The 11829-nt window shown below is 29.9% G+C and overlaps 2 protein-coding genes across 3 annotated transcripts; both read right to left on the reverse strand.

Moving 5' to 3' along the window:
• Positions 1–130: 130 nt before the first annotated feature.
• On the reverse strand, positions 131–5241 carry LOC115241317 (phospholipase A2 phaiodactylipin-like). Its single transcript, XM_029817015.1, has 5 exons — positions 5178–5241; positions 4381–4452; positions 3145–3530; positions 553–712; positions 131–272 (listed from the first exon to the last, which is right to left on the reverse strand). The coding sequence occupies exons 3-5, from the start codon at positions 3512–3514 to the stop codon at positions 131–133; spliced, it is 672 nt and encodes a 223-aa protein (XP_029672875.1). The 5' UTR covers positions 3515–3530; positions 4381–4452; positions 5178–5241.
• LOC115241279 (differentially expressed in FDCP 8 homolog) lies at positions 4947–11098 on the reverse strand. 2 transcript variants are annotated; one of them, XM_029816952.1, is made up of 8 exons: positions 9178–11098; positions 8515–8727; positions 8024–8315; positions 7695–7865; positions 7451–7504; positions 6918–7159; positions 5901–6136; positions 4947–5400 (listed from the first exon to the last, which is right to left on the reverse strand). In XM_029816952.1, exons 2-8 carry the CDS (start codon positions 8722–8724, stop codon positions 5184–5186), a joined length of 1422 nt encoding a protein of 473 aa, XP_029672812.1. In that variant the 5' UTR covers positions 8725–8727; positions 9178–11098; the 3' UTR covers positions 4947–5183. The 2 variants fall into 2 exon arrangements, with proteins under 2 accessions (XP_029672812.1, XP_029672813.1); XM_029816953.1 differs by lacking the exon at positions 7451–7504.
• Positions 11099–11829: the final 731 nt, after the last annotated feature.

An 11829-nucleotide genomic window follows, 5' to 3' on the forward strand; every position in this document is an offset into this window, starting at 1 on the left:
TTTTACAAGCCGTATTATCACCAAGCCTGAAAAATTGATGTATATAAAACTTAGTTTAAATTTACATTAAAGATGTCTAATGCAAACATTTAAAAAATTGAAATAACCCAGCAAACACAGAATATAACTGCTATATAACATGGGAATGGCATGTACATTCGAAGCATTGCGGTCGCAATATAGTGAAATACGTCGTTCCGATAGTTTCAGAAATTAAGCTGTCAGCTTCCTTCAGACATTTGTAGAACTCATGATCGCAGAAGCAAGCTGATCTATTATCAAAAAAATTACAAAAACTTGACATAAAAGAAATTAATGAAAAATTATTAATAAAGCTAACATTAATCAAACAGATCTATCATTTCGTGAAAAAGGATGATATGTAAAATATATGATTTGATAACAAAACTTACATACTATTAGATTTATATATACATGTCATACATAAATAAAGTTGTACATATAACATTTCTTTCAGATGATGCTAAATATGAATGTTCAACACAACAAGTGTTGAAGATAATGCTCGAGTTATCTCTTTCGTTCAATTACCTCGTGAAGATACCATTATTTATGAGATTGACTTCTGTGTCACCGGCTGAGATATCGTTCTTACAGTTATCATGCGCCCTGCAACAGGCATCCGTCCTGTTGAAAAGGCCGAGGTCGTTTTCGTTTTTGGCGATATCTCCACCGCCGCACCAGAGTGTTCCTAACACAAGTATAATCATTGCAAGATAAAAAAAAAATGACGGCAAAAAAATTCTAGTCAGCAATAGTAATACAATTAATTCTTTTTTTATCGGATTCAAAAATACTGCACTTTATTTTATGTTTTTACAGTGATAAATTTCTAATGCAGGAGCAAGAGAGTAGTCAGTAAAATAGTAATCAAATGATTGATATTGCAGGAAATATATCTATCTAATAAATATATATCTAAGAAATAAGTTTTATATTATGTGTAACTTATCTCAAATTTTTTAAAAGATATCTATAAATTCATAAATCAATATGATAGTAAGAAAAAGAATTTAAAAGATTTAAAATATTGAATTGCATTTAGTCCAAACATTTCTTGACATAAAAAAGTAAATTGCGAAAGTTATATGGTTCGGCTTTATACATGTTTGGTTGTATTTACGGAAATATCTGATTGCATACAAAAAAGAAAAAAGATTTATTAAGAAAAAATCCTTGAATATACATCATGTGTATCAGTAACCGATTATTCTATCCAACGCTTTTTGTTATTATCGTGGAATTTTCCAACAAGTCTTTGCAATGACTTGCAATACAATAACTCCTTTTCAACGTGTGCAATGATCAAAACATATCTCTCAAAGCTCGTTTATGCTTCTTTTACAATTAATATTTATTCTATCTAATAAATATACTAATTCCACATATGCGTAAAAATTGCTTTAAATTAGTATTACTATTTTATTTAAAATGTAGAATGTAATTCTAATATTTTTATATTTTATAAGCATTTTCATCTCTCGGTACAAGTTTACATTCTGGCGCGAATAAAATAGTTACATGATTATCTCTCATTCCTCCAAAATTAACAAACTATTAAAATACAAAATTTAGCATTCATTTGCGAATTACGAAATACGAGCATTTGCTTCTCTCTTTCTGTTTCTCTTCATAACTCGTTTTTACAAGTTTTTAATTTACGAATAATATATATTAAACACATGAATATGCTTTTTCGTTAACTAAATTTTCCTAGAAATCAGAAATTAATAAGCCATTAATAAGAAATATGGCGAAAGAATTTGCATTCTATATTCTGCACGTCGTTATAAAAGATAATTCTGTCTCTCGGAATTATTCGCATAAAAATCTTAAGTCATCAGTCAATTTGCATATGCTGTACTATAGCAATGATAATAAATGTTCATACCAACATTACAATGTTGTACAAAGTAATGCACCTGTGGAAATAGCAATACGGCTTAATCGAACAAATTCAAGGTAATACTTTCACGCGTGATCGTATCACATACGATCAATTAACATCAATATCTACGACCTTTAGATAAATTTAATTAATTATACAAAATATTCATTTATTCGTATATAATTGATTCAACACAATTAATCTGAATTTAAATAATGAAAATTTTGAAGGCAAAGATGTCTGTATATATATTTTGTAATTGGTAATTAAATATTTCATTTTTTTTAAGCTCTCAATATTGTTATTTTAATTATAGAATTATTAATCGCTGTAAAAAAGCACGTGAGAAATTTATTTTTAAAAGAATTTTAAAATTAATTTCATGTTCCCAATATTAGAGGAACTTTGCAAATATTTGTTCCTAATTGTCTCATTTACTGTAACCGTTTATTCCAATAAATAATTATTGTTAGTGTTTTTCTCTCTTTCTATCTGCGATATTTAAAGAAAGGCTCACATTTGCACATTTTAAATTAAATTTTATGAGACCGCCAAAGAGTAAAGATTTTCTAATATTTTGTAATTGAATCTTGCGAAAAAATTTCCGTGACTTCATTTTTATACTTATGTATTCCGTTTTATTAATTTTAATAATTATAACATCGTATTTTTTTAGAAACGTGAGCTTAAAAAAATAAAAATGTATTTTAACGTTACAGATATATATTAGCTTCAATAACTATGTCCGTTCGTATGTAACTGCAGCGAATAGTTTGTTTTTTCTTCTGTTTCGTTTCTAATCTGCTAATAGAAATAAAAATAAAAATCGAAAATTAAAGACTCTACATAAAAAGATCGTGAAACCATCATATTTTTAGGTAATATTCTTTCATTAAAAAAACTCTGTCATAATTGATAGAAACTTTATCATCATAGAAACTTTAGCATCATAGAAACTTTCACTGCGTATAGGAATATTTTTAATACATAAAATAAATTCAAATATTTTCTTTGTAAAAGAGATATTGGCAAGATACTGAATACAGATTCGGTAATCCTAAATATTAATAATATATTCTATATATTTGTATGTGTAGATATTTAATAAAATATTCTTTATTTTTAATAAAATATGCTCTATATCAGAAAAAGTTTTTTTCTCCTAAAATATTCGCTTTTAGTATTTGCAGTCTTTTTTCTGCGAATTTTCTTGGATTATGAAATGATTGAATTACCTGGAAAAATAAGACCATGTTCTTTAAGTTTTTCGAAGAAGTCGCTGAAGGATCCTCGCAATGTATTTCTGTTTCTCTTCATAATAGCATCTACGGACAGCCCTTCTACGGGCAGCTTCGGCCTTTTTACGGGCAGCTTTATCCCTTCTACGGGCAACTTCATCTCTTCTACGGGCAACTTTATCCCTTCTACGGGCAACTTCATCCCTTCTATTATCTTTTCAAGAGGTGATAGACGAGTTTTGTCGGAACCAGGTGCACTTTTTGTGCAGTTTGTATCATCTCCGTAAACGGCGTTATTTTCGCAATCACCGAATCGTACAGCAATGCTGAGAATGAGGAAAAGTGCGAGTAGGCAAATACGTGACATCGTGTTATCTATTCACCTAAAATTAAAAGGAACAGAACGATAGCGTTCTCTTAATAAACACGATGCACACGTTGCTATATATTGCATGTGAATAACAAATGGAGAAAAGATGAATTTAAAGATAAAATAAACTTAACTCTTAGTATTTCTTATTATCTCTAAGACATTACAATACAAATGATAGGCCGTGTTCCAAAATTCACTACCAGTACTGGAAATATATAATATACATTACGTGAACTATAGATTTTCAGTACTAGTAGTGACTTTTGGAACACAACCATAGTATATTGTCTATAATGGGAATCTTAATGATCGGAATCTTATTCACAGATGGGAATATGATATGTAAAAATATTTGAGACAAAGTTTTTTTACAATAATATGCATATATAATCTTCCTTTAATTTTTTATGAGGAATATGTATTTATTGAAAACAAATAATATAAATTAAGAAAATGTGAAAATGTTTTAACGATGTTTCAAATCTAAGTAATTAATATTCGACGTAGTGTTTTAGCTAATTCCGTTGCGAGAAGCGGAAAAACAAAATGATATTTTTTCACACACAAGATATAAATAGCTAATAATTTATCATAATTATATATAATTATTAATAAACTATTATTTAATAATTAATATAATTATTAAAAATGAACTTAACATAGAAGCTGTTAATGCATAATACATATGGCGAAATTTATCTAAGTATAATGTATTATCCGTCAAATAGATTAATAAGTTTTGGAAAGATTCTTCGAGACTCGTCCTGAAAAGACGAAGTCTTGAAGAGTATCTTCTCGATATTTATTAATCTATTTGCAAAAATTTGCGCATTGTAGTAGCACACGTCGCGTTCGCTTACCTCGCTATGACTAAATGATGACGAGAACTGTTTCCAGCAATTTGACACTTCACTTAAATACCGCCGGTACATCTACCAAACGAAATCAATCGCATGTATAATTCGCTGCGATAAATAGAATATTGTCGTTTAACACTTGTGCAAATGTCAAGAATATTCCCAAAAAAATTTTACTAACATACATATATATCATGCCACATTATCCAAACAAATATACAAATAGCAAAAGTGTAAAGGCTCGAATAAATAATGACGATGTATATTGATAATGGGTGAATTTAGCGTGGACTTCATGTTTATCTTTTCTGTTCTTTGTTTATCCTTTAGATCATTATGTGATAAAATGATACGCATTACACATTTGTACAATGTGCCGGATGATTTATTATCAGCATTCTTCTCTGTGCGGAAAATAGAAATGTAACATCATAATTAATCGTTAACCCGCAGCGTGTATGAACGACTATGCTATTTGTGTACGTAAAATACATTTCCGGTACTTCGCGCATTTGGCTATTAAAAAATGCGACGAATATATATCGGATATATATTAAAAGATGCGATAAATATAAATACATTTACTTGATAACCTCAGTAATTAGACCGTGCATTACAAAATCACTTACAAATCACTAGCGCAAGTAGATGTTATACAATCCTTAATAGATGCAGTGATGGATATATATAAAAAAGACTAAAATTGCTTCGATCCGCTTAAAAAAAATAACAGGTACTAAATATAAATCGTTACACAATTATACAAATAATATTCTACAATGCTTTGCAGCATTTCATACTCTCATTCAAGAATCCGCAGTTTCGTCTGTATCACAGTCTTCAGCAGTATCCTCTCCCTGTAAAGCGTGACGTTTTTGCAAACGCGCGCAACGTGGACAGCAGTGGTTGCGTTTGGCCCAGCAAACACGATGATGCACCGCCGAACACTGCGAACAGATAATCGAGCTCGCGTCCCACGGATAAATGATCTCGTCGTTGCCGCATATCTCGCATAAGTGTCCCCTGAGAAACGTTGTAACATCTTTAAACTAGCTCTTATATCAATAATTGAATTAAATTAAACATATATACATATATATACATAATCTAATGATACAAAAAGTTCTGGATATCGATTAGAACGTGTAAAAAAAATAATTAGTTATAATTGAAATCAATATCATTATGAAAGCAGATTTTAGAATACACTTTATGTATGAAATTCTACACCTATTATTCTAGTAGTTCTAAGTCTTCACAAATGAATTCGGCATAAAGATCGAGTTATGTCGAGGTCGAATATTTTCTTATAGACAATTAAAATTAAAATTTTTAAGATACCAGAAAATACAGACGTTTTAAGATACCGACTAGAAGATAAAGAGAAAAATTCCACAAGTATCATTCTACATATTAAATTCAAAAATAGTTGGCAACAAAGATTTTAACATATGAATTTGACATAAAAACTGAGTTGCATCGATATGAAAGGATGAATGCATCCTTTTCACTTGAATGCTTACCTTGCTTTACAGAGTTCGCATTGGTGCGTAATATGCGCATGCATCGTATCATATGCGGCCCGAAGCTCATCCAGAAGAATGCCATTCTGAAGATCGATGAGATCCTTGATGGAATAGTTACCTGAATTCTCAATCATATGCGTGCGCAACCCGATTTTCCACGGTAATCCTTGAGCACAAGCGTCTAAGCACAGAACCAAGTATCTCTTCATCATTTGCATTTCCCCTCGCATTCGCTACAATTTAATCAATTAAAATCTGATTTAATCTTTGCATATACATATAGATATTATCAATTTATTAATTCTTTCGCACAGCTTTCGTCACATTATTATTCGAAATATAAATGTTCTCAGATTAAAATTACCGTATTTATTACAGAGAAGTATAACTAATAGTTTGATATATATTGTAATCACGAAATATTGCAGGTACATCATTTAAATCCTTCACAATTTTATTTCAATAAAAAAGATATATTTAATTTAAAATTAACATTTATCTATAGTTACTTCTAAGTTGATTTTATTAATCTAACAATAAGTATATATATATAGGGTATTCCTGGGTTAAATGGCCAAACTTGAAATATGAATTTGAAGTTACAGAATTATAGAAATGAATAATATCGAAATGTTCCTTTTTTTTGTTTTGAAGATCGAAGATCATTGACTGGCTTACACTGTAAACAAAGCTAAAACGGAGGATATTGCAAGTGTGCGAAGAAATTACAGATATATAACATCAATCAGCCACTTGTTCTCTCATTGATAGGTGCAATGCTTGTTTCCGAGCTGGAGGCCATCATTTTGAACAAAGCATTTAATAATTAAATTTTTGTTACTGTAATGCAATAAAGAGGATAAACCTATATTATTTCAACATTATTCATTCCTATAATTCTATAACTTAAGAAATCAATATCTTTTGAACGAAGCGTTTGCAAGCATATTTCCAGAGAAAAATTCTTTTTGTATATATTTCAGATATATATTGTACATACACAATGGGCCTCACCTTTACGAGCGACAGATCCGGGACCAGAGTGAAGAGTTTCGGGTTTAATTCTTCCAACGACAATACAGAACGATCCTCCAAGAGCATAAGAAGCTGTGCCGCGGCGCGGGACACCAGACGCGGTTCCATATCCCAGTTTCTGATTACTCTCGCAGGAATAACCATGGCTGTATTCCAATGGCATCTCTGACAGTAATACAGACCGCTATAGTCACAAAGTCGCGGCTCCACCCACGCCGATTCTAAAACCGTTATTTCTTTATTAGCAGATTGTACATAATCATAAATATTGTGCGATTCAACAGAAATATGTTTGCGGGAAATGTAAATATTTGATGTATGGTTGATTTAATAGAAAATTCTATTACTATATATATCGACAAATTTTACAAAAGTTTCCCTAACATAATCGCATGTGATAAGAGATTGAAGCAAGACATGAAAACGGAGTTATAAAGAATTTGCATCAAAGTAATAATGTATATGCACATGTGATAACGTTGTTAATGTAAAGATATTAATATCTCAAATACCTGTATGCTTAAAGGAACTGCCGAAGCAAGATAGCGATAATCCTTTCGAGAAAGCTTGCAAGAAGACAACAATGTACTTACTATTATTATCTCACGGGATATCTCCGCGCCCAATTATAAATGAACGAAGTAATAAGCAAACGTATAAAATAAACAACAAATAGACAAATGTTTATTTCATCTATCTATTATTAGTAAAATATTGATCTGACTTTCTTGTAATCTAAAGTCATCAAATACTTACTGAATGTTATTCTCACTTTGCATTCCGCACAACGGTAGCTCTGTTTGGAAAGGCCTTGCTCTGGACAGATATCCTTCGTATGGGTGTAACCGCCGGCTTCGCTGGCGATTACATGTACGCAAACACGGCACACATTGTTCAGACATTTCCAGTGGCAACTAAATTTGCAATCTGAAATAAAAAATATCGCATCTTCATAATCATTATATAACAAGATTTGCAGTTATTCATTAATTCTATTAACTCAATATCTACATTGATATATGTATATAGATATTAGTGTTCATTAATCAACATGATCAAGGCACGCTAAATTGTTTAACATTTACCGCTGCACATATACCACGATTGTAGCATCGCCCAGATTGCTCCGCTACAGTGATCGCAGTAAACCGGACCAGATGTGGTGATGTGGTATTTCTGAGGCACGAAATGATGCCCAAGAATCACACAAGTTTCGAAAAGATTCTCGTCCGAGGTCTCGCGCAACTCCTGCGCGCGTAAACGTAACTCGATTAGCCGTCGAACAAGCCATTTACGCTCATCTGAACACTCGGCGCTCTCCAGCACCATCAACTTACACTTGTGTACCATTTCCTTAAGATTCTCTTCGGAGGCATCCTAAACGAGAAGATAATTTGTGTTAGTTCCTTCATTTTTCGTTTATAACAAAATAATGTCAATTAAACAAATTTAATTATTCTTTAATCAAAAGATATATACTGATAATTAATTAAAATAGATGTTTGACAAATTTCAACTCTTTTTATATATTAACTTATCAATTAGAGATTGGACTTGATTCAATTATTTTGTATACTTTGGATAATGAGAGCATAGTTTCCACTGATTTTAGGCTGAATGGAATAGTTCCCTTGCTGTCAGAGCTATCATCTGCTTCTCCTGTCATGTAGTCAGAAAAGGATGACGGCGTCGACGTTCCTGTACCAGAACTATTCGCTCGTATTCTTGACTCATAATGTGAATCACTTTCTCCAACGATAGGAGAATTACTTTTTATATCTATCATTTTCTACAAAACACATACCAAGAAGAAATATATAAAGATGTGTGTCATATTTTCTTACAAAAATAAAGCTCTTTCCATATCATATCATATTTATTGGTGTGATAAGCATTTCATGACAACTTTTGTTACTCTTAACTCCTTAAATCAGTTTCAAGCATTTTAATTCATGGAAGAAAAGAGAGCAATATTTTATATCATGTTATTATCACAATGAAGTAAAGCTAATACATATATATTTAAAAGATTATACGCTATACATATATATAGAAATATAATTTGATAAAATTGAATATATAATTTGAAAATAAAATTGAGTGGAAACTGAAATATCGATTGTATATAATTACGCATTATATAAATACTTCTATATTTTCTTCTCTTTGCACTTCTTTTTTAAAATACTCTTATCAATTTAGCTTTAAAATAAATAATCTGAAGGAAAAATATACATACCACTTTAGACTATGTTTTTTAGATGAAACTGCACAAGCCACCGCCTCAATATACATAAATATATTCAATGCATTTAATTATGATGTGCGCATAATTCACAACAACAAAGTGAAAATTCAACAATAAATTAATGAATGAAATGCAAATTTTAAAAGCCACTCTTGCATGTCTCTCGATGGACAACTCAGGTTACGCTTGATAAGTAAAAGGATGTGTTCCGAAATCAGCTGATATGTACGAAGTGCATTTTCATAGCGCGAAATTGAAATTTGATTTTCCTGATTCTTATCCCGAAATTGTTTGTAATTATTCCTGGAATAAAACTAGTTTAATTAATCAATATCTATTAATTCGGTTAAAGTTAAAAGTAAAATTTTACCACAGAAATCTAAAAAAAAAGGAAAAAAAAAACAGATTTTACTGTAAACAATTTATTTCTTTTCTACAAAAGATTTCGTTTGTAATATCTATGAAATTAGAAAACATAACGAGATTTTACATAGAACTTACAAAGCCTGTACAATTAATAAATATTTCGTAATTTTTCATTTTCATGATTAAATAATATATAAATAATTTTTTATTACCAATTTTTGTTCGAAACAGATATTTAAACAATAAAAGATCACTGCTGCATAAAAAAGTTGTTTATCATAAATTAGGACGCTTTAATTTTTCTTTCGCATAAATATCATTACAAAAGATATTTAAAAAACATAATCATGTGTGAATTCAAAATATATATTTGAGAAAGACTTTTATAGTGTGTATATGTATGTGTGTACACTCTATGTAAATTAGTTCAGTCTCAGATGTAGGAAGCATATGCATGTTTTGGAAAATTTACTTTTTCTCATTAGAGGTTTACACTACACGACCATACTACACTGAATTATATTAAATCTTGAAAAATCTATAAAACAATCATTATATGCACAAAGACGATGTTTCACATTCACATTTCCAGATCATTTATTTCCTATTAAAAATATGCATCCTACATAATTATCGTCCTATTCATGATAGCTATATCCTAACGAGGAATCACGAAAACCTGAAAGTAGTATGTCAAAATCTTCAAAAGTCGATTGGGACATTTTATATCAAAGCATGTATGAATCCAAATGCAGACTTTTAATAAAAATCTTTAACGCTACACTGCTTAAAATTATAAATAATATATGATCCTATTATCAGTTTATTAACAGGCGAGAGGAAATTCGAGGTATACATCTTAGAACGCATACAAGATCTATACAATCCTTCCTGCGCATATTACTAATATTTTCTGGCACAGTCAAATTCTCGTAGCATTATCAGTCAAACTACTCCTGAAATCTAGCTTTATATAAATATATATAAATATAATCTTGATATTTTTTTATTTATATATATTTATACAAATATATATTTCAAAAGTAATGCCAATTGAAATTATATGGAATGCTCCGTTTGATCTAAAAATCATGCACAATATATTATATTATGAGATTTCTGAGAGATTATACTTTGTCAGAAATATAAAGATAAGAGTTTGATCGATTTCACGAAAGTTGACGTGAAATCACGCATCTCGAAAACGAAAGAGCAATGGCGGGAGGGAGAGCAAGGGAGACTAACTATAATATAGTAAACTTAATACTTATGCTTTGGTTTTTAAGTAAAGAAAACATCCTGCGGAATCTATGTGACATCATTATTCGTAAAAAAGCATCAAAGAGAAAAGGAAAAAGAGAAAGAGTTATTCGTATATTATTCCGAGAAATCTAGAACACAAACGCGCATCTATATATTATTGTTATTATTTATATGCAGGACAAGATCATTATCTCATGAAATACAAGGGCATTGTGTATGTATGTGTGTGTACATACATTACAATATTCGATACACATTGGGACTCGAATTTCACATTTGATCGATCTTCTGACAAATTGATAGTTGGAACTAAGAAAAGAAATCTAAAAAAAAAGGAAAAAAAAAAACAGATTTTACTGTAAACAATTTATTTCTTTTCTACAAAAGATTTCGTTTGTAATATCTATGAAATTAGAAAACATAACGAGATTTTACATAGAACTTACAAAGCCTGTACAATTAATAAATATTTCGTAATTTTTCATTTTCATGATTAAATAATATATAAATAATTTTTTATTACCAATTTTTGTTCGAAACAGATATTTAAACAATAAAAGATCACTGCTGCATAAAAAAGTTGTTTATCATAAATTAGGACGCTTTAATTTTTCTTTCGCATAAATATCATTACAAAAGATATTTAAAAAACATAATCATGTGTGAATTCAAAATATATATTTGAGAAAGACTTTTATAGTGTGTATATGTATGTGTGTACACTCTATGTAAATTAGTTCAGTCTCAGATGTAGGAAGCATATGCATGTTTTGGAAAATTTACTTTTTCTCATTAGAGGTTTACACTACACGACCATACTACACTGAATTATATTAAATCTTGAAAAATCTATAAAACAATCATTATATGCACAAAGACGATGTTTCACATTCACATTTCCAGATCATTTATTTCCTATTAAAAATATGCATCCTACATAATTATCGTCCTATTCATGATAGCTATATCCTAACGAGGAATCACGAAAACCTGAAAGTAGTATGTCAAAATCTT

The sequence above is a fragment of the Formica exsecta genome, unplaced genomic scaffold (assembly GCF_003651465.1).
Source record: "Formica exsecta isolate Colony F162 unplaced genomic scaffold, ASM365146v1 scaffold475, whole genome shotgun sequence".
NCBI classification, from domain to species: domain Eukaryota; kingdom Metazoa; phylum Arthropoda; class Insecta; order Hymenoptera; family Formicidae; genus Formica; species Formica exsecta.

What these genes read in the sequence shown, in the direction of transcription:
- LOC115241317 (XM_029817015.1), bottom strand. Translation starts at nt 3,514, where the DNA reads ATGTCACGTATTTGCCTACTCGCACTTTTCCTCATTCTCAGCATTGCT. An exon ending in ACATGGTCTTATTTTTCCAG is followed by an intron (nt 713 to 3,144) that starts GTAATTCAATCA and finishes TACTTGTGTTAG; the next exon opens with GAACACTCTGGTGCGGCGGT. An exon ending in AATAATGGTATCTTCACGAG is followed by an intron (nt 273 to 552) that starts GTAATTGAACGA and finishes TTTTGATAATAG; the next exon opens with ATCAGCTTGCTTCTGCGATC.
- LOC115241279 (XM_029816952.1), bottom strand. Translation starts at nt 8,724, where the DNA reads ATGATAGATATAAAAAGTAATTCTCCTATCGTTGGAGAAAGTGATTCA. An exon ending in CAAAGTGAGAATAACATTCA is followed by an intron (nt 7,505 to 7,694) that starts GTAAGTATTTGA and finishes TCTTCTTGCAAG; the next exon opens with CTTTCTCGAAAGGATTATCG. An exon ending in CAGTTCCTTTAAGCATACAG is followed by an intron (nt 7,160 to 7,450) that starts GTATTTGAGATA and finishes TAACGGTTTTAG; the next exon opens with AATCGGCGTGGGTGGAGCCG.